The sequence below is a fragment of the Theobroma cacao genome, chromosome 9, assembly GCF_053813885.1.
Source record: "Theobroma cacao isolate CCN51 chromosome 9, ASM5381388v1, whole genome shotgun sequence".
NCBI classification, from domain to species: domain Eukaryota; kingdom Viridiplantae; phylum Streptophyta; class Magnoliopsida; order Malvales; family Malvaceae; genus Theobroma; species Theobroma cacao.
The window spans coordinates 39528605-39552072 of record NC_142647.1 but is presented as its reverse complement, the minus strand read 5'-3'; the positions used below and the strand labels follow the sequence as shown (position 1 = coordinate 39552072).

Here is a 23468-nt window from a genome sequence, read left to right as displayed (position 1 = left end):
TGGCGTAGTAAGTTCTATGCAAGATATTGAAACTAGCCAAACCAGTAAACTAATTTCTTAAGGGAATTAACCAAAAGGGTACCAATAAAATATATTACTGAAACTTAAATATGGATTGACACATGTTGGGGCACTGCCTTCTTATTCTCACTTGTGGAGGGAAGAAAAAACAAGAAATTCAAATTCTACAGGGTTGCCTTCCACACGCCAAGTATAAAGAACACAAAAATGCATCCCCCAAAATACAAAAACATCTTCTCAATTGATTCACGTGAATAGATGTGTAAAGATGACAACAAAGAAATTGACACAAGCCTCACCTATAATCTAACATTAAAAAAGGGAAGGCTACAAAATTTAGAGTTGAACATTTGAATGTTACATCCATTTCCTAAAATGAGCAAAGATTTAGACCTCAATGGTTAATGCTTCTCTACTGTCCACTTCCTCTGCTTCCAGCTCTTTAACTGCCTTTATAAGACCTTGCATGATTCCATTAAGATATAACCCATTCTCTTTCATTTCATCTAGTAGCTTCTCAACTATTTGCCAATCTAAAGCCTTTAAGCAAAGAGATTGGATCAATTTATTGTATTCATCCACATTAGGTTGGACCTCAAAATCCTTCATCTCAGCCAACAACTTCAAAGCCTTGTCAAACTCTTCAATTTTGCAATATCCACGAATTAGAGTGTGATAAGTCATAGGGCTCAACTTCATATGCTTTTTCCTGGCTTCTGACAATACTTCACAAGCCTCATCCATTTGGCCACCATTTGCATAACCATTCATCACAACAATGTATGTGTAAACATCAGGTTTCAACCCCTTATCCTCCATCAGTTTTATCATCTCCTTCGCTTTGTCCATATCTCCAACCTTAGAATAACCATTGACCACTGAATTAAATACTGCATTTCCAAGAGGTGGGCCCTCTGTAATCATTTACAGAAACAATGTTTTTGCTTCATCAAGATTCTTCATCCTACACAGACCACGAATAACAGATGAAAACGGCTTGATTGCATATTTCCTTGCTTCTCTAGAAAATCCATCCAACATCTCCAAAGCTAAACTCACTGTTTCATCCTTTTTACAGAGTGAACTGATCAAGAAATTAACAGAAGACCAAGTCAGCTGCTTGTTTTTCTCCTTGGCCAACAAATAAACAGTGTAAACATTCTCAACCTTACCGCCTCTACAAAACCAAGATATTATCTTTCCCACTTGCTCACCATCTGGCAAGCTTTCCCCATCAAGCATTCTTTCACATACAGGCTAAGCTCAATCATAAATCGACTGTCAACATAGAGCTTTAATAGTGAAATAATAAGTAACCATATATGGGACACATCTAAAATCCCTAAATTTGTTGAACACCTCTATAGTTGCCTTTCCTTGACCCAACGTTGAAAACAAAGCAATCAACTCATTAAGAACATCCATAGTCAAAACCCCGTTCTCTTTGTCCCCAATATCCTTAACCAAATCCCATAAATCATAAGCATCATTCTTCCTAAGATCACTACAAATAACCTTAATGAGTGAGTCAACAACAAAAGTAGTCATTTTACACCCTAGTTTTTTCATTACCCATTTGAAAAACCTAATCAAATTTTCACCCGATATAAATAGAGTCTGAAGAACTTTGACAACAAAATCTTCATTCAAATCCAAAGCCATAACATCAAGACTTGACTCCAAAGACTCATCAACTCTACTTTGCAACAAAGACAACACATTTTTTAACTTGTTCCTATCAATCTCATAAACTTGGATTGTTGGCCCCAAATAAATGTGCTAAAAGGGGGTAAATAGCACTTTTTGGCTCTTACTAAATCTGATTTCGAATTGAGGGCAAATTGCAGGTCAATGATGAGAAATTTGAAGAAAGATGAAGGAACAATTTTAGAAAAAATGAAAATGAAAAATAAAACAAAGGAGACAATACTTAAAGATTTATAGTGGTTCTGTCAAAGACCTGCATCTACTACCTTGGTTGTTCAACCAAGGATTTTTCAAACTAAATCACTAAAAATGGTGGAATTCCCAAGCTCCCACCAAGTTCTTACAATGGTTTTTCACAAGCTCAGCCCCAACCTTTAACAATGGTTTTTCTTGATATCAACCAAAACCTAAAACTAACTTTTCCTAGGTTGAGTTAGAACCTGTACACACAATCAAGCTAACCCAAGCTTGATCAGTCCCTTTAGAGTGTCTTGCACACTCTAAGTAATCAAGAAAAGTAGAAATAAAGAAGTACCTATGATCACTAACTTGATCTGAATGGTACAAAGTGAAATGCTTAATTCTATTACAAAGATTGGAGTGAAGTGCAGAAAGCATAAAGAGAATTTGTTGCTATTTTTGAGCTCTTTTTGATCTTGGAAGCCTTAGATATGTTTTTAGCCGTTGAGGAGGGTTTTTATACTTAAAAAATAAACTCTGATGGATGTTTGATAGTTTCTGACTGTTGGAAAATAGTTTGGAGTAGCTCTAGCCGTTAATCTGTCTTCTAGTATTCAAATTCAAATCTTTAGACAAAATGCTCTTAGTCGACTAACTATGCTTCTTACTGAATTAAGTCGTCTTTGTCTCTGAATCCAGTTTTTGGCAGTAAGCTCTTAGTTGACTAACTATGCTTTTTAATCGATTAAGTTATCTTTGTCTCTGAACCCAATTTCTGGCAGTAGGCTCTTAGTCGACTAACAATACTTCTTAGTCAATTAAGTCGTCTATGTTTTTGAATCGGCCATATTCATTCTTGAGTGTTAATTGACTAACTCCCTTCTTTATCCAACTAAGAGGCTTCTGTTTTGTAGCTCAATTTTTGTTCCTCATTCTTATGAGATTTGATATTTGCTTGTTAGTGATTAATTTATTATTAGCATACATTTTTCATCTTGCACACTCAAGTAGCATCGTTAGACCATAAATGAGTGGGACCGTTTTATTATCATCAAAAACTAATGGAGCCAACAATCTCCCCGCTTTTTGATGATGACAAAACATTCCTTGATTACTAGCACAGTGTTTATTAGATCCTTTTTGTTTTGCACAAAATGAGGATTTTCTCCCTCTGAGTATGTGCTCCCCCTTAGAGTATGCATGATTTTATTATTGAAGAGCTAGAAGAGGTAGACTCATCAATGCCAAAATGGACATTGAGGGGTTCAAGAGATGGCAAAGGTGATGATCTTTTTGGTGAGGAGTCAAGAGAGGATCATTCTGAAACTTGGAGTCGATCTTGAGCAAAAGACTTGATTGAGGGTTTGGCTTTCTCAGCTATTCTTGAAGACTTTCTTATTTTGAGGAATTTTATCTTTGTTGCCATGGTTTTCCTGCCTTTACCAGTAGGTCTAGATTTATTTTTTGTGGAAGCGGTTGTTTGCCCTTGTTTTGTGCGAGTAGGTCCACTCTTTTTGGCAATGTGAACTAACTCAAGAGAAGCCCTTGTAGATGTTGACTTCTGATCTTTGTTCTGTGCTGTTTCTTTTTCTACTTGTTCTTCTCTAACCATTTGGTGAAAGACATCCATTATTGAAATTTCCTCAAAGTTAGAAGGATATGGTTTTTTCTAGTTGTGGTTCATCATGTGGTAGAGAGTTATCATTAAAGGATCTAAGTACTTCAGTGCCTTCATTGGATTCTTCTTCATTTTAAGGCTCATGAGTGGGGGATTTCCTTGCTAGAACAAATTCTTGTTCATCACCTTCAGCTTGAAGGACAAGACTTTTAATAGCTTATTCTGCTGGTGCTGGACTTAGTGTTGCAGAAGTGTCTTCAATTCCAAGACCAGAAGGTGTTTTTCCTTTTCTTTCATCACATTTTCCAACTCTTCCAACTTATTTTCAATTTTATGTGTCCTCGTAGACTGGTCAGTGAGTTTCCCATCAATTCTCATTAGCAAATTTAGAATCATTTCATTCGAAATTTGGGAGGAAGCTATCTGAGTCTAAGCAGGGGTGGAATGCTCATCCTTTGGAGTAATCTTAGGGGTCTTGACAATCTTTTCTCTTTCTAGTTTGTACCCCATCTTTGGCAAACTTCCTAGATAGATTGCCTAGTCTTTGCTTTTCACTTGGTCCATTTCATATCTTGAACTCCATATCCCCTTTTTCTTAATCAAAGAGGTAATTATGTTTCCATATGACAGATTTACCTTATCAACTTGACATGTTCCTCTCATCCTTTTTATCATGAATCTGCCTAAGTTACGAATAGTAGCATTAAAGACATGCTCTATTAGCCACATATCTTGAAGGCTTACATAGTTAAAGCTACCGCTTCTTCTATGAATTATAGAGGCAATGAAATAATGCAAGATCCTAATCTGAGGGCTTTTAATGAAACTAGCATAACTTTTGGATGAATATCTTTCCTCTTTCCTTGTTATTAGTTCTCACAGAAATGAGGGATCATAATCTTCAGGAATTTCATCTTCTCCTTCTTCACACTCAACTTTGAGCAGACTTCCCAAATTCGTGGCCCTGACCACAAACTCCTTATCATTCAAGAACAAATTCAGACCATCATTAACAAAATCCTCAAGTTCTTCAAGTTCATTTTCATCTACTGCAATGCTAACATAGAATGCCTTCACTAACTAGCACTATAGGTTCTGTTTTTAAAGACACTAAATTTCCTTAATTTTATCTCTTCAAAATAATCTGATAAACCCTATTTAATTTCTGAAACCTCATTAAAGCTATCCCAGTCAATGTATTTCCCATAGGAAATCGGTGCATTCTCTATCTTCCTAAACCTATCCTCATGACTTTTATTTCTAAATTTAGTGGATGAAGGAGTACCTTTTTTGATGGATTTTTCTTTTTCCTTTTTTTTCTCTGATTTCTATTCTTTCTCTTTCTGTTTCTTCCCAGTTTTCTCTGTCACCGAGGCAGACTCATCCTTTTTCCTATTCTTTTGAATTTTGGATGGTGGATTTTCTTCCATGGGTCGTTTTCCTTTCTTTTTTTTTTTTCCAAAATATTGCTAGGTAAAGTGGTTTTGGCCATCGATTTTGAGTGGATTCAGACTTAGGCTTTGAGAGTTTGAGATAAATGGGGTTTCGATTTTCAGAGGAGTGGCTTTTGATGTGAGAGAATGAAGGTGGGAAGTTAAAAGTGGTTTTTCTTTTTTAAAAACCGTCAGACTCCCCTTCTTAAATGTAGTCAATTACCCCATTTTTCAAATTTCAAAATTTTGCCTATCTTTTTATTTTTCACTTAAGTGGTTTATTTTTATTTTCTTCTTTACCCGATATGCTTGCTCTTTTTTTATTATATTTTATCTTGGTTTCTTAACTAACTAATTTTTGCTCTTATTCGACTAAGTCTAGTAACATAAAGAAACAAAATGCTCTTAGTTAGTTAAGCGATTCTTTTAATCAACTAAGTACCTACTGTCTTATGAATGAAAGCTCACAAATTTTTCTAAAGCTCTTGTACATTAACTATTCCTAGATTTCTCCCAATTTCACAGAATCTTTCCTCATTCAGGGGCTTGGTGAATATATCAGCTAATTGTTGCAAGGTATTAACAAACTCAATCTTAATGTCTTTTTTAATCACATGGTTTCCAACAAAGTGATGTCTAATTTCAATATGTTTGGTCATAGAGTGCTGAATAAGATTCTTTGATATATTGATGGCACTCGTGTTATCACAGAATATTGGTACATTATGCATGGTTACTTCAAAGTCTTTTAATTGTTGTTTAATCCATAAAATATGAGCACACCAACTACTTAAGGAAATTTATTCAGCTTCAGCAGTTGAAAGTGCAACAGAGTTTTGTTTCTTACTTGACCAAGATACAAGTATGTTTCTTAGAAGCTGACAAGTGCCATTAGTACTTTTTTTATCTGTTTTACTTTTTGTAAAGTCAGCATCAAAATATCCAATAAGATCAAAAGATGATCTTCTTAGATACCATAGTCCTATACTTTGTGTGTTCAATAGGTACCTAAAGATTTTTTTTACTGCAATTAAGTGCGACTCTTTAGGTTGTGATTGAAACTAGGCACACAAGTATACACTAAATTGAGTATCAAGCCTGCTAGCAGTTAAGTAAAGCAAAGATCCAATCATACCTCTATAAAGCTTTTAATCAACACTTTTTCCTCTCTCATCAGCATCAAGTTTAGTGGAGGGACTCATTGGTGTGCTGATTGATTTCAGTTTCAGCATATCAAACTTTTTCAGCATGTCTTGAACATATCTTTCTTGATTGATAAAGATGCTCTCTTTACTTTGTTTAATTTGAAGGCCAAGAAAGAATTTCAGCTCACTCATCATGCTCATTTCAAATTTACCCTACATTTCTTCAGCAAAATTCTTGCACAAAGCCTCATTATTAGCACCAAACACAATATCATCTATATAGATTTGAACAACAATTAAATCATTCAAGTGTTTTTTAATAAACAGTGTTGTGTCAATACTCCCTCTAATATACCCTTTTTCAACTAAAAACTTTGAGAGTCTTTCATACCAAGCCCTTGGAGCTTGTTTTAGTCCATACAAGGCCTTATGTAGTTTGAAAACATAATTAGGTTTTTCACAATCCTCAAATCTAGGAGGTTGTTTGACATAAACTTCTTCTTGAATGAGACCATTTAAAAATGCACTTTCACATCCATTTGAAATAATTTGAAGTTCATGAAACATACAAATGCAAGCAATAATCTTATGGCTTTTATCGTAGCAACATGGGCAAAAGTTTAATCATAGTCAATGCCTTCTTCTTGGTTATGTCCTTGAGCCACTAACCTAGCTTTGTTTCTAATAACATTACCTTGCTCATCTACCTTATTTCTAAACACCCACTTTGTGCTAACAATTGGGTGATTGACTGGCCTAGAAACCAGTATCTATACATTGTTTCTTCAATTTGTTCAAGTTCTTTTTGCATGGCCAATATCCAACTTTCTTCTTTTTCTGCCTCTTCAAAGCTTTTAGGCTCAGTTTGTGAGATGAAAGTTAGGAATTCACATGTTTCTCTAATTCCTTTCCTGGTTTTGACTTTTTGTGTAAGATCACCAATGATCTGCTATTGTGGACGATCTTGGATATATTTCTATCTCTTTGGAAGATTAATGTGTTGATTTTTAGTCCTTTGCAGAGTTTCTAAAAGTGGAGGTTCTGTTTCTCTTCACTGTTTTTCATGTTTTCTAAGCTCATTTCTTCCATTTGTCTTTCGAAGTCCTCTGCATCATTTTCATCAACGAGAACTTCCTTTTGCAAGGCATTAGATTCATCAAAAACTACATGGATAGACTCTTCAACTGTTAAGGTTCTTTTGTTAAAAACTCTACAAGCTTTTGAGTTTAATGCATATCTTAAAAATATTGCCTCATCACTCTTAGCATCAAACTTTCCTAGAGAATGTTTTCCATTGTTCAATACAAAGTATTTGCAGCCAAAACTTCTAAGGTGAGAGATGTTTGGTTTTCTACCTTTGTATAGTTTATATGGGGTTTTTGATATCATGGTCCTTATTGAGACCCTATTAAAAATGTTGGTTGCTGTGTTGACAACTTCTGCCCAAAAATACTTTGGTAGATTGTTTTCACAAAGCATGGTTCGACCCATTTCTTTTAAAGTTCGATTTTTTCTTTTTACAACCCCATTTTGTTGAGGTGTTCTAGGTGCTGAAAAATTATGATCCAACCCCTTTTCATTACAAAAGTTTTCAATTCATTACAGAAGTTTTCAAACTCATCTCCCTTAAACTCACCTCCATGATCACTCTTAATGCTAACTATGACAAGTCCTTTTTCATTTTGAACCTTCTTACAATGATTTACAAATGCAAGTAGAGCATCATTTTTATGAGCAAGAAAGTAGACCCAAGTATACCTAGACTAGTCATCAACTATCACAAAGCCGTATGATTTACCTCCTAGGCTAGTTGTGTTAATTGGACCAAATAAATCAATATGCAACAGTTCAAGAGGTCTAGAGGTTACGACAATCTTCTTGGTTTTGAAGGGTGTTCTAACTTGTTTACCTTGTTGGCAAGCATCACAAATATGATCATTCTCAAATTTAAGTTCAGGCAATTCAATAACTAGATTTTTTCTCATCAATTTTGAGATGGTATGCATGCTCACATGTCAAAGTCTCCTATGCCATAACCAGCTATCATTTTCTTCATTTTCCATAAGACATGTTTCATAATTAAGCTCAAGATTTTCAAGGAATATAACATAAATATTTTTTTATTCTTTTTCCTATGAATGAAGTTTTGTTGGTACTAATGTCTATCACTTCACATTTATTTGAATTAAAACATACCTTAAAACCTTTATCACACAATTGACTGATACTTAATAAATTGTGTTTTAAACCTTTAACAAGCAACACATGGCTAATTTGAGCTTGAGAATTCTTACCAATAGTTCCTATACCATGAATTCTACCTTTTGAATCATCTCCAAGAGATACAGTACCTCTATTTTTCTTGTCCAGTTGAGCAAACAACATTTCGTTTCCAGTCATATGTCTTGAGCAGCTACTGTCCAAGTACCATGGTTGCTTCTCCTTCAATTAAGCTCTTGAGCATATGTCTTTTTGGTTTGGCTTAACTTGCAAGACAGATTTTCAATTTTTCTTAATGAGTACCCATACCTTAATGGGTCTTTGAAGGTTAGCTGCTACATAGGATCCTTTTGGAACCTAAATCTTTTTTTATTTTCTGCGTGCTTCTTTTTCTATAACAATCATAAGATAAATGACCAAGTTTATCACAAATATAACATCTAGATGAGACATTATCAGAATTTTTCTTAAAATATGTGTTTCTTCTTGATTTTTTTTTGAACACTTAAGAGCAGTATTTTCATCAACTGCTTTTTGTAAAGCTTCGGTTCTATTTTCCAATTCCAATTTCAGAATTTCAAAATCTGTTTTTGAATGTTCTAGTTCACTTTGAAGAAAGTTTCTTTGTTCAAAAACAGAATTGAAGTCATGTCTTATTTTTTTCTAAATCTACCTCAAGAGATGCAGTTTTTCTTTTCAAAACTATGTAGTTTGAAGCAAGTTTTTTGAATTCATCATAAAGACATTCATATTCTTCCTAAAGTTTATCAATAGAAATATCACAGGGAGCTGAAGATACCTCGGATTCCTTATCTTTTGCCACCAAACATAAATTTGCTCTTTCTTCCTATTTTTCTTCTTCAACATCTAAACTTGAAACATCACTATCAGACCAAGTTGCAGCCACCATTGCCTTCTTTAATTTTCTATTTTTCTTGGGAGTTTCCTCCTTCAGAAAGGCGCATTCTGATCTAAAGTGTCTAGGATTCTTGCATTCGTAACATATAACCTCTTCCTTCTTGTTGGACTCATTTTTATTTTTGATTCTCCATGAAGAATCGTGATCTTTTTTATACCCTTTCCTAGCCAATCTCCTGTTTCTTTATCCCATAAGTTTTCTGAATCTTCTTGCCACCATAGCCAATTCTTCATCATCACCACAGGATAAATTGTCCAATTCTTCTTCAAGAATGCTTGCTTTTAAGGCAATGTTGTTATTATTTTCTTTTGCTTCTTTCTTGTCTTATTCTTCCTCTTCCTTAAGCTCCAGCTTGTGAGTGAGAAGTGACCCATAAAATTCATCAAGGGTGATGGCATTTAAGTCCTTGTCTTCACGAATGGTAGTCACATTTGGTTTCCAATTTTTAGGTAGGCTTCTAAGAAGTCTTTTGACAATTTTATGTTCGAGAATTGGTTTGCCTAGCTGACTAAGTTTATTGGTGACATTAGTGAACCTATCTAGCATGCTAGTGATATCTTCACCAGGTTCCATCTTAAACATCTCATAATTATGAGTTAGGAAAGCTATTTTGGACTTCTTAACTTATGACGTCCCTTCATGGATAATCCTAAGTTTATCCCACACTTGTTTAGCTGTTGTACAGCTTAACACTTTGTTAAACTCAGTGGGAGTTAAGGCACAATGTAAGGTATTTATTGCCTTGAAGTTTGTCTGAACCTTTTTGATTTCAGCTTCAGTCCATTCAGCCCTTGGCTTAAGAATCATTTCATTTGTCACTACATTTATGGTCAAGGGAATGAAGGGTCCATCAGTGATGACATCCTACATTTAATAGTCTATGGCCCTTATGTAGATTGACATTCTAGTGTCATCAAATAGAGGTGGTTTGTTTGTGGACTGTCCCTCAGCAACTACTGATTTTTAAAGAGTCATTAGGATCTCCTTTAGGATGTTAAGCCTTGAGAAAGAGGGATACACTCTGATATCACTTGTTGGTCTTAAATAAATGTGTTAGAGGGGGTGAATAACACTTTTTGGCTCTTACTAAATCTGATTTCGAATTGGGGGCAAATTGCATGTCAATGATGAGAAATTTAAAGCAACATGAAGAAACAATTTTAGAAAGAATGAAAATGAAAAATAAAACAAAGGAGACAATACTCAAAGATTTATAGTGGTTCTGTCAAAAACCTGCATCCACTACCTTGATTGTTCAACTAAGGATTTTCTAAATCAAATCACTAAAAATAGTGGAATTCCCAAGCTCTCACCAAGCTTTTACAATGGTTTTTCACTGGCTCAGCCATAACCTTTAACAATGGCTTTTCCCGAGATCAATCAAAACCTAAAACTAACTTTTCTTAGGTTGAGTTAGAACCTATACACTTAATCAAGCTAACCCAAGCTTGATCTATCCCCTTAGAGTGTCTCGCACACTCTAAGTAATCAACAAGAGTAGAAATAAAGAAGTACCTATGATCACTAACTTGATCTGAATGGTACAAAGTGAAGTGTTTCATTTTATTACAAGGATTAGAGTGAAGTGCAGAAAGTATGCAGAGAATTTCTTGCTATTTTTGAGCTCTTTTTGATCTTGGAAACCTTGGATAAGTTCTTAGTAGTTGGGGAGGGTTTTTATACTTGAAAAACTAACTCTGATAGATATTTGACAGTTTCTGACCGTTGGGAAATAGTTTGGAGTAGTTCTAGCCATTAATCTGTCTTCTAGTATTTAAATTCAAATCTTCAGACAGAATGCTCTTAGTCAACTAACTATGCTTCTTAGTCGATTAAGTCGTCTCTATCTCTAAATCTAGTTTTTGGCAGTAAGGTCTTAGTCGACTAACTATGCTTCTTAGTCGATTAAGTTGTCTCTGTTTCTTAACCTAGTTTCTGGTAGTAGGCTCTTAGTCGACTAAAAAAGCTTCTTAGTCGATTAAATCATCTCTGTTTCTCAACTGGCCATCTTCATTCTTGAGTTTTAATTGACTAACTTCCTTAGTTATCCAACTAAGAGTCTCTGTTTTGTGGCTGAATTTTAGCTCCTCATTCTTATGAGATTTGATATTTGCTTTTAAGTGATTAATTTATTATTAGCATGCATTTTTCTACGTGCACACTCAAGTAGCATAGTTAGACCATAAATAAGTGAGAATGTTTTATTATCATCAAAAACTAATGGAGCTAACATGGATATATTTTTCTATGTCATTTTGGTCATCCTTAGAGACAGAACTGTCCATCTGGGTCTCATCACCAACAGAACTCTCAAAAGAGGGAACTTCCATGGCATTAGTCTCAATCCCAAGGGAAAACTATCCAACTAGGAATTCCTATTTTCTGCAAATCCCAGAGATGAATCATCACTTAGATTTGCAGAGAAATTAGAGAGGAAATGAAGGGTTTGAAAGAGTAAGGTTTTTGAGAGATAATGGTAAGGTTTTTGAGTTTCAGAGAGAACCTAATTGATGTTGGCTGCACAGAAGATTCGTGCTAGCGCCTGTTTGGACTTTCTTGCCATTGATATCCACATTTCTTCTGGTTCCAGGAACTTCGAAGCTATGTAAATGTGCAAAACCTAATCCCTAATCTTTGAGAGGTTTTTGCTTTTGCTTTTGTTTCTTTTTTTTTTTAGTGGATCAAGTTACCGAATTCTAAGTCTTGAAGAATGGGTTATGCAACATCTGCTTAAGGCCCATGTTATAACTAATAAAATTATTTTTAAAAAATAAAAAAATTTATTAAATGGGTTGAGTTTTTTTTTTGGAAAAATGGGCTTATATTACCAATAATTTAGATGTGAATGTGGCATATGATACAGTTTCAACTAGGTTGGTGGCGTCACTATTTTTTTATTCCAATTTGTTTAGCAAATTTATGAGAATTTGGTACAAAACTAAAGAAGACAAACAAAGGGTACAATGATGGCCACAATAGCAATTTTGTTCAAATTTTATGATGATTACAACTTTTTATGTTTGAATTCCAAAACTCAAGTATGGTTACAACCAACTAATAACAAAATACATCTTTAGTAAAAAAATGAATTCTTGTGTCGAGAAATAGGTTCCATTGTCTCAAAGTTACTATTCTAGCTACTCATTTTCCTTCACAATGGCATTAAGATCTAACGTAAATAGTCTAATAATCTAACAAGTTATTTTAATATTTAATTTTTTATTTATTATTTACTATTTAGAGTTTTCCTTTCATTTTATTTTACTTATACGACAAGTAAATATGGATTTAGGAATTTACTTTTCTTGTACTCCAAGGAAGTTTAGAGTAGCATACTTCTTTATTTTAATTCACTTTGCTTGCACTTTAAGTTTAGATTAAGTAGAATTAGACTATTATAAATAGCACTATTAGGCTTAGTTTTTAGACAACTTATTTTTTTGAATTATTAAATGATATTATATTTTCTCTTAAATTTTGAGTGTAAGTTTTTGGTTTGAAACTTGGTTATCAATTTTAAAGGCTCTGTCGAGTGCTAGCCTTTGTTTTCACGCTAATTTGCTGTGTCAATTGATATCAAAGTGGGAAAAACTTGCCTAATCTAATGACAGGTGACCTAGTTATGGTAGACGACTGTTCTCATGGCGAAGATCATGGAACTGAGACCTTGCGATCTGCAGTGCAAGATCAAGGGGTGGCGTTGAGAGCTTTGAAGGAAATAATGGATCCTAGATTCCAACTTTTGGAATGATGTTTTGAAGAAATTGCAGATCGATTTGATGCTCTAGGAATATCTGCCAACAAAAATCAAAATGACGAAAAGACACATACCAAAGATGATGTAGCTCATGGACAACTTATCGGCAGACCTGTTCTTGCAAATGGGCATAGACTATAAATGTACAAGGAAGATTCAGACAAAGAAGATGATTATTTTGTATAACCTGTGAGATACACTGAACATGGAAGGAATGATTATAGTGATCGAGATACCAAAGATTTCAAATTAAAGGTGGATATTCCTTGCTTTAATGAGACTCTAAATATTAAAGAATTTTTGGATTATATTGCAGAAATAGATAGATTTTTCAAATATATGGAGATTCTAGAAGGAAAAAGGGTGAGACTTGTTGCTTGCATCTTAAAAGATGGAGCTTTTGCATGGCGGGAAAGGTTACAATCCAGAAGAAATCGTGAAAGGAAAGCAGTAGTTAAAACCTGGTATAGGATAAAGCAACTGTTACAGAAGGATTTTTTCCCTTCTGATTATGAGCAGATTTTGTTCTAGAAGTACCAAGGATGCCATCAAGGTCAGAAAATTGTACATGAGTATACTGTTGAATTTATGAGATTGGCAAAGAGGAATGACCTGAGGTAGACTAAAAGGCAACAGGTTGCAAGGTATCTTGAAGGGTTGAAGCCAGTTGTTAGAGAAAAGATAAGGGTATAGGTATTGCAAAATTTATCTAAAGCATGAAATATTGGTTTAGAACTGATGTTACAGGAAAAGAATAGACTTGATTATTCTCGCAAAAGTTACAATGGGGATAATTATAGAGCATGCAATAGTAAAAATCAATCAGCTCATGATATTTTGCACGTAATGACCAGTATAGAGAGGAAAAGGCAATTAGAAAGTAGAAAGTGATAGATGCAAAAGAAGGGCAAAAAGTTGCAAATCCCTATGTCAAACTAACCCTAGGAAAGTGTTTCAAATGTAATCAACTTGGTCACAAATCTAGTGAATGTTCTATCAAAAAAACAATTCATGCGGTAGAACTAGGAAAAGAGGATGAAGAGATTTGCTATGATCCAGATGGGGATGATGACAAGTACGAGGATTATGACAATGGCTAGAATTATGTGGTAAGAAGAATGATGTTTTCTCTAAAACAAAAGGATAACACTAAGTGAAAGCAGTTATTTCCAACTAGGTGTACTTTCACTAAATGTTTATTTGATGTGATTATTGATAATGGTAGTTGTGATAATATTATTGGTAAAGATGTTGTTGAGAGTTTGGGATTAAAGCTGAAAAGCACCTCAATCCCTATACTATTGTCAGATTAATGCAGTAGAAAAGATTCAGCTAACAAAACGATGCAAGGTAACTTTTTCCATTAGTAAATATAAGGATGAGATACATTATGATATTGTGGATATAGATGCTTGTCACTTGTTATTTGGTAGACCTTAGCAATTTGATGTTGCATCACAACATGATGGGAAAGAAAACACCTATAGATTGGAGAAAGATTGCATAAAGTTTACTTTATTGCTAACGAAAGGAAGTGCCAAAACCAAAGCTTCTAAAGTGGAAGGGTGAACTTTTTTTACCCTTACTCATTCAAGGAATGAGATAGATGCTACTTTCAAGTAGTCAAAGAGGTGCATGCTCTGATTGTGAAGCAAGTGTTGTCAAATGAAAAAGATCAAAAAATAGTAGAGCATCCAGAAACAGTTAAACTATTATTAGAAGAATTTAATGAGGTGATGCCAAAATATTTACTTGACGGTTTACCATCCATGAGGGATATTCAACACTATATTTGTCACAACTCGGTACTCCCCTCGAGCCCGTGACAACCACCGCTACATTCGGATAGACATTCATTGCCCGAAAATGCCAACCGAAACCTCGCAAGACTTCAATATCAGTTTTTGCACCTCCCCTATGAGCAATAGTTGTTAAGTATCATGTTTTGAGAGATTATAAACTATTTCCAAATCAAAACAATAGAAAAATAATTTTTTTCTCACAGGGGCATTTTGGTCATTTTTCTTCAAAAATCTCGAAACCAGCTAAAAATGTAGTATACGAGTGGAAAACACATATTTCATAATAAAAAATAAGTTTAGATGTCTAAAACATTCACTTAAAGTGAAACTATAACTATTTGAATAAAATAAAAAATATTCTATTTTCTTATAAAACAATATTTATAGAGTTACCAGTAAATAATTTTTGTAGCATAAAAGCTAAATAAATTCATACTTACTGTAATACAGATAACCAAAGCATAAAATTTAATTTACAGTGACACGTGAGCCCACGAACGACCAAAAGTATCAAAAGCGGTAAACCTACAGTTTTTGAGGATGCAAGTCCAACTGTAGCCCTCAATGAAATGAGTTATCTACCGACTATCTTGAGCCTGAAAGGGGTGAAAATGAGGGTAGTGAGATTATATAATCCCAATGAGTAAACAAATATCATCTAAAATATCTAAAGCCGAGTAAATGGAGACAGATAAAATATATTAGCATAAAAACGATTCACAACAATTCTAACTCATTTTAATAAGATAAAATAGATTCATTTCACTAAAATAAACAACGAGGCTTATGATTTCTTGAAAAGCTTGGCTCATGCCAAAATCATTCTCATACTCAGTTATCAGGGATACCTTGGCCTGGAGCTATTCCAACCGAGTCCGCCAAGGCTGTTAAAAAGTCATGTACGCATAAATCATGTTTTTATTTTGAAACATAGTCGTTCCTTGGTGTTGGCTGAGTTCACCCTCACGTGGTGGTTTGGCATAAAGTGAACTCTAAAGTTGTACCTCGAGAGTTACCCTACACGCCTCTCCGACCGAGGTAATAATATAACGGGGTTACCGTGCCCCTCTAATAGGCTGGTCCATGGAACCTGCCCACTGCAGCAAGCTAAACCCACCATACAATAAAATCTCAACCGCATGACATGGCAATTATACCATAATCCAGCCTCTCAAGACTAAATACACAGTTCATATATTTCAACACAAATACCAATTCAGCCATTCATGCCAATATTATTATAAGCCATTCAATTCAAACCATGATTTATAACACAATAATTAGTCTCCAATTACTCCATTTTCAAAACCATCTTTCAATTTCAAGACAATTTTATAAAATCATTTCATTTAATTACATTTTGCTTATAAAACATAAAGATTTGCCATTTAAACTCATTTTCCATAAAATCACAAAAACGAATTAAAATTCACTTCAGATAATCAAGATGATGATACGGTTACACACTATATCAGGAGTTTGAAATACTCCTATTCTCAGTCCTCTGACACAGCGTCTTTACCCTTGTTAGAGGGCTCACCACCTATATACAATACACGATACATAATTCAATATACTGTGTCATACCATTATAAATCTATTTCGGGCTCTTTACTAATACATGAAATGGGATGTAAATTGTTTGGGCAACCATCTAAATACGGTGTTCAATATAAGTTCAATTGTGTACCTAAATAAAATGGTATTGGCCTAATTCGATCTATCACCCGATTAATTGGCTAATACGTCCAATTCAACTCCAAATAATTCCATTTTTTTCCAATACTCCAAATCATCAAACACAAATTAAATAACTTGAAATATGGCAAAATCATCCTCACATTTTCTCTTGGAAAATTCGGCCATGGTGGGTGCACTAACAATATAATTTTTCAAGCTTGATTCTTACACCATAATTCATCATGTCCTAACCAATTCACTTGAAATAAAATCAAATCCACCATCCATATTCCACATGGAGAATTCGGCCAATGAGGGTTACGGAAGAACATGAATTTTTTTTGCTTGATTTTCATGCTACACATCACCAATCAACTAAAAACACTAGAATATCTTAAAATCTAACCAAAACAACCATCAAAATCTCTCTCCAAGTGTTCGGACAGCAAGATACCCATCATGAAATCATGTGAGTCAACCATGAAAAATGCAAAAGAATGTATGGGAAAGGTAGATCACAAGTCAAAATTAAGAAATTTTACCTTTGATTGCTTGATTACTTGAAATCCACCAATTTTCTCTTGAATTTTCACTATAAGGTTTTTGTTCTTTCTTTTCTTCCTTTGTTCTTACTTTGGCCGGCCATAATGAAGAGAAATGGGCTGGTTTTGTGCTAATTTATAAGGAAAATAATAAAGCAATAAAAGCTTGACACTTTTCACCTTACCATTGGTCCATTTTTAAATTCTTAACTATTAAGCTTTCTTTTTCCACCACATAAAATCCTTCAATCATCCATGATAATAATGGGTAAAATCCATGTGCTGGACAAGTGTTGAGTGGTGTAAAATTACAATTTTACCATGGGGTGGCAAAATGACTATTTTACCCCTATGCTCGTAAAAATGTCAAAATTAAAATTCTTCACTTCTTAAACTCAAATTGTACTCCAAATGATCAATCTTAGTTAAAAATTTCATTCAACACTCACCTCGTAACCTCGGGTGGCAAAATGACCATTTTAATCTTGAGTCCATGTGTAGTTCCCACCTCACTAACTCTAAAGAAGGATGGGAGTTAGAGGATGTGTGTGGATAACCGAGCCATTAACGAGATTATTGTTGGATACAAGTTTCCAATTTATGGTCTAGATGACATGCTTGATAGGTTACATGGGGCTAAGGTGTTCACAAAGATTGATCTTCGTAGTGGATATCACTAATTCGAATTAGCCTTAAAAATGAGTGGAAAACAACTTTTAAAATGAAGGAAGGATTATATGAGTGGCTTGTAATGCCATTTGGGTTAACTAATGCACCTACTACCTTTATGCGATTGATGAATTAGGTACTAAAATCTTTTATTGAAAAATTTGTTGTGGTTTATTTATAGTCGATCAGAAGAGGAGCATATTTTTTATATTCGTGAGGCATTAACGATTTTACAAGACAATAAGCTGTATGTGAACTTAAAGAAGTGCAACTTTATGAAAAATAAGCTATTATTTCTGATCTACATAGTTAGTGCAGATGGAATTCAAGTGGATGAAAAGAAGATTCGAGTTATTAGAAAATGGCCTACCCCAAAAATAATACCAAAAGTCAAAAGTTTTCATGGGTTGGTGACATTCTATAGGCATTTTATTAAAAATTCCAGTAGTATTACAGCGCCTATTACAGAGTGCCTGAAGAAGAAGAAGTTCAATAGAGTGAAGAAGCTCTAACTAGTTTTGCTGTGTTAAAGGAGAAGTTATGTACAACTCTTGTTTAGCATTGCCAGATTTTGATACATTATTTAAAGTTGAATGTGACGCTAGTGGTGTAGGGATAGGAGCTGTTCTTTCACAAAAGAGGAAACCGATAGCTTATTTTAGTGAGAAGCTTAGTGATGCAAGACATAAGTGGACCACGTATGACAAAGAATTTTATTCAATTGTGCTTGCTTTAAAGAATTAGGATCATTACTTGGTCAGGCAAGAATTTGTTCTGTACTTGGATCATGAGGCATTGAAATACTTGAATAGCTAGAAATGAATCAATAAAGACATCATGCCAGGTGGTCTTAGTTTTTGCAGAAGTTTTCTTTTAAGTTGAGGCATAAGGTGGGAGTACAGAATAAAGTAGTAGATGTATTGACTAGACGTGCAGATTTGATAATGACAATGAAACAAGAAATTATGGGTTTTGATATAATTGGGGAATTTTATCATAAAGATGAGGATTTTTGTGATGCATGGGAGAAGAGTATAACAAATCAACCTATTGAGGATTTTTACATTCATGATGGTTTTCTAATGCGAGGCAACTAGCTTTGCATTCCTAAAACTTCATTGTGAGAAAAGTTTATTAGAGACTTGCATGGTGGAGGTTTTGTTGGTTATTTAGGTCATGATAAGATGATTACTACTGTTGGAGAAAGATATTATTGGCCACCTTTGAGAAGAGTTGTAAAAAGATTTACGCAACGATGTTACATATGCCAAACTGTAAAAGGATAGTCCTAAAATACTGGTTTGTACATGCCTTTACCTACTCTAGAAAATATTTGGGAGGATTTATCTATGGATTTTATGCTTGGATTTCCTCGAGCACATAAGGGCATGGATTCTGTTTTTGTTGTTGTTGACAGGTTTTTTAAAATGGCATAGTTTATCCCTTGCAAGAAGACTTCAGATGCAAACAGAATAGCCAAATTTTTTTTCAATGAGGTTGTTCGTCTACATGGTGTGCTTAGAACCATCACTTCAGATTGAGACAACAAGTTTCTTGGCCATTTTTGGAAGACTTTGTGAAAGATGTTTGATTCATCCTTGAATTACAGTAGCATAGCTCATCCACAAACTATGGTCAAACTAAATCAGTAAATAGAACCCTTAGCAATTTGATTTGTAGTATTTGTGGAGATAGACCAAAGTAGTGGGATTGTGCATTAGCACAAGTAGAGTTTGCTTATAATAGTGCTATTCATAATGCCACAGGAAAATCACCATTTTCTATTGTATACACAAAGTTGCCATAACATGCTCTTGGCTTGATCAAGTTGCCTAAAGTTCTTGGTTTTAGTGCAGCTGCAAAAAATATGGCTAATCAGATGCAAGATATTCAAGTTGAGGTGAAACAGAAATTAAAACAAGCTAATGCTAAGTACAAGAAAGCTACAGACCAACATCACAGAAAGTAAATTTTTGAAGTAGGAGATCAGATGATGGTGTTTCTGCAAAAAGAAAGGTTTTTAGTGGCAACTTATAGTAAGTTGCAGCCTAAGAAGTATTGACCATACCAGATTTTGAAGAAGATCAATGACAATGCATATGTTGTGGATATACCAAACATAATAGGAAATTTCAAAACATTTAATATGGTGGATATTTACCCATTTTATTCATCAAATGAACCCTTATAATCAAAAAATACAAGTTAACTCGAGGTTAAGTTTTTCTTAAGTGGAGGGGAATGATATAGATAGTTTAATAGTCTAACAAATAATTTTAATATTTAATATTTGATGAATAAATGTTGCAATGTCCCCCATAGTCTAAAGAATGGCAATGCTTTAATATGCTTTCAATTTCTTCCTTCGAAATGCAGCTTCTAAGAATTTTGTTAGCACATTGCTTAAATAGGAAAGTTTGATCCCTTTCAAAACACACTGTTTGGTGATTCAAAGGCCCTCTAAGTGATGTCGTTTAGGCCTAAACTCACTCTCCCTTCACCTTCCAAAACAGTGCCATTTTTTTAGGTCCTAACCCCTAGGTATATAATCTACTTTTCTTCTTTCCCCTTCATTTTCTCTTTTTGTTTTCTCTCTCTACCATCGGCTTCTCCATCTTCTCTCTAAAAAACCAAAAGCCAAAATCTTTCTTCTCTTCTCTCTTTCTAACTAGACACCTACATGCCTTTTCTCTCTTTCTCCTTCAATCTAGTTTCGAAAGTGACCAAATCCGAAACCTAAACTCTCCAAAACCATTTAAATCCCAAAAGAAAAGAAAAGGAAATCCTAGATCCTATTTTTTTTTGTTTTTTTAATTAGTTTTGCCTTTTTTGGTTCCTTTTTTTTTTTTTTGTGTTTAGTTTTTTATTGTGGCTAGGAATTTCGGCTGGTAAAAAACTAAGGTATGTTGGTTCTTGTTTTCTTAAGGACTTTTAGACTTTTAGCAAGGGCTTTTTTAGGTTTCAGTAGGCTAGGGTCTTTTAAAAATGAGATTTTTGGCTGTTGGTTTTTTCATTTCTCGAGTTTTTGTTGAAATCCGATTTCCTATTTAACCAACAATTTTAAGGGTTTTTATAAAACTTGATTGTTCAAATTTTTGGACAATCAAAAAGTGATATCATGCTCTTCTGAGCATGATTTCATAGATGAAGAGCTCCAAGTCAAAGAAAATCTGTGGGTGGTAGTCGAAGGTGACTCAAATTCGACTACCCAAGGGTTATTGAATGCTCTGCGCAGGCTGCTTCTTGAAGGAGTTGACTATGGAGGCCATATGTCTCACTTTTTTTTCATTGTGATTTATTCATTTTATTTATTATTTTTTATTAGGGGAAAAAAGAATAGGTGTCTACAGGTATGTTTACGCCTCTTTCCGATACTAGAGACTTTTGTAACAAGGATTGAGTATGGCACGTAAATGCCTCAGCTAACAAAAACTTAGTTTTATCAAAGCAGCTGCTATTACTTCTCCTAGCTTTCTTAAGTGCCATGATATTATTCTCACAATTTAATCACAATGAAAATTCAACTTTCAACGACAAATACCCAACATAATTAACACTAAAACTTACAATTTACTCAACTCTTTCTATAAAATAGTCCAAATGTGAACATCACCAAAAATCACCAAATTAACACTATTCAATATAAAGTGTAGAAAATTGCCACTATTCACCCTTGTTGATTATCAAAACCTCAAAACCACCAACATAATTAAAAAAATCTTCAAGCACAATGAACATATTATCAAATATAGCAAAAACCCATCCATATTCACCAATAAATCTCTTCCACAATGTCCAATTCCACAAAAATAAAAATTCTAGAAAGAACTAGCCACTTACTTGAAAAAATTCTACACTTTGTTGATGTTTGGTGGAGGAAAGATGCTTTAAATCCTTGAAACTAGTGTTTCTATGCAAGAAAATTGAAAATTTTCAAGTGTTTTTGAAAGCGTGTGAGAAGTTTCTACACTTTTGTTGAGAGAGAATGAAAAATTTTAGGAGCTAGGGTTCAAATAAGGAAGAAGGGGGAAAATGATGTTTACATAGGGCAAAGGGACCCAACATGGCTTCGTGGTGCCGTGGGCTTCGGTTGAAGCATTACAAATTTTTTTTAAATGTTGTTCAATGCCACGACACTGACCTTGCTAGAATAATAGCACTCACTTAGCCTCGCAGTGCCAAGAGTGCTGCTTTTTTTTTTTGAATGTAAACTAGAGTAAAATAGAGAAATATATGTAACACTTCAAAAAGAGAAAACAACAAAGAAAAATTACTCAATCACATTAAAATGAAAAATTAAAATTCTGAATTTAATGAAACATAAAGAAAATTACTAAGGAAACATGACTAAGAGTGGAAAACTTGGTTGCCTCCTAAGTAATGCTCTTTTTATAGTCTTTAACCGGACTCTCTTCCAATCTCAATTTAGGTTAGAAAGATTGATGGAGGAGCATTGATGGTCGATGTCACCTCCTCAATAATGTTTCAACCGTTGCTTATTCACCTTAAACTTCTTATTAGTCTTGCCATCAACAACTTCCACTACACCATGTGGGAACACTCTTGAAACAAGAAAAGGTCTTGACCACCTTGATTTTTACTTGCCTAGAAATAGTATCAATCGAGAGTTAAACAAAAGCACATGTTGGCTTGGCTCAAAGTGACATTCAACAATCTTCTTGTGATGCCACTTTTTAGTTTTTTCCTTATAGATCTTGGCATTTTCATAAGCATCTATTCTAAACTCATCCAACTCATTCAATTGCAACAAATGCCTCTCACCAACAACTTCCAAATCAAAATTCAACTTTTTAATGGCCCAATAACATGTTTTTTCAAAAACTAATTTATAAGGAGACATACTTATTAGAGTTTTATAGGCAGTCCTATATGCCCAAAGCATATCATCTAATCTCTTAGCCCAATCCTTCCTCGATGGGGACACAACCTTCTTCGAAATCCTTTTGATTTCCTGATTGGAGACTTCAACTTATCCATTTGTTTGTGGATGACAAGTAGTTGTAACCTAATGTGTCGCTCCATATTTGGCAAAAATAGCTTGAAAATACTTGTTGCAAAAATGACTACCTTCATCACTTACTATTGCCCGTGGTGTGCCTAATCTAGTGAAAATGTTCTTCTTATGAAACCTTAATACAACTTTTGCATCAATTGTAGGCAATGTCATGGCTTCTACCCACTTCAACACATAATCAATAGCTAATAAGATAGAGCAATTGTTGAAGGATGAAATGGAAGGACCAATGAAGTTTATGCCTCAAACCTCAAAGATCTCCATTTCCAAGATATTGGTGAGTGGCATCTAATGCTTCCTTGAAAATCTTACTTGTTCGTTGACACCTATCACAATTCAAAGCAAAATTATGAGTATCTTTGAATAAAATAAGCCAATACAAACCTAACTGAAGCACTTTTGCTGTCATTTTATCTCTTGCAAAATGTCCTCTATGGTCTAAAAATGGCAATGCTTTAATATGCTTTCAATTTTCCTCCGAAATGCACTTTTTAAGAATTCTGTTAGCACATTGCTTAAATAAGAAAGTTTCATCCCAAACATAAGATTTAACATCATGAAGAAATTTCTTTCTCTAATGAAAATTTAAATTAAGAGGTAGAAGGTTACGGACAATGTAATTGACATAATTGTTGTTTTAATTTTCTACCTATGCAAGTATATGTATCGAATAGATAATATAAAGGTAAGTAAAGTATCATTCTCACAGACAATTGATCTAAACTTTTACTAAGTATTAA

General features: G+C 34.1%; 1 protein-coding gene and 1 pseudogene across 2 annotated transcripts; both read right to left on the bottom strand.

Annotated features, from left to right (window-relative positions):
- Positions 1-408: 408 nt before the first annotated feature.
- Positions 409-11818, bottom strand: LOC108663280 (uncharacterized). Of its 2 annotated transcripts, none has more exons than XM_088810246.1 (2): positions 11462-11818; positions 409-1772 (listed from the first exon to the last, which is right to left on the bottom strand). In XM_088810246.1, exon 2 carries the CDS (start codon positions 943-945, stop codon positions 409-411), a length of 537 nt encoding a protein of 178 aa, XP_088666372.1. In that variant the 5' UTR covers positions 946-1772; positions 11462-11818. The 2 variants fall into 2 exon arrangements, with proteins under 2 accessions (XP_088666372.1, XP_088666373.1); XM_088810247.1 differs by having other exon boundaries at positions 409-1781; positions 11483-11818.
- On the bottom strand, positions 946-1683 carry LOC148760956 (small ribosomal subunit protein mS80 (rPPR6) pseudogene; annotated as a pseudogene).
- Positions 11819-23468: the final 11650 nt, after the last annotated feature.

Excerpts from the sequence above, each read along its gene's own strand:
- LOC108663280 (XM_088810246.1), bottom strand. The coding sequence starts at position 945 with ATGATTACAGAGGGCCCACCTCTTGGAAATGCAGTATTTAATTCAGTG.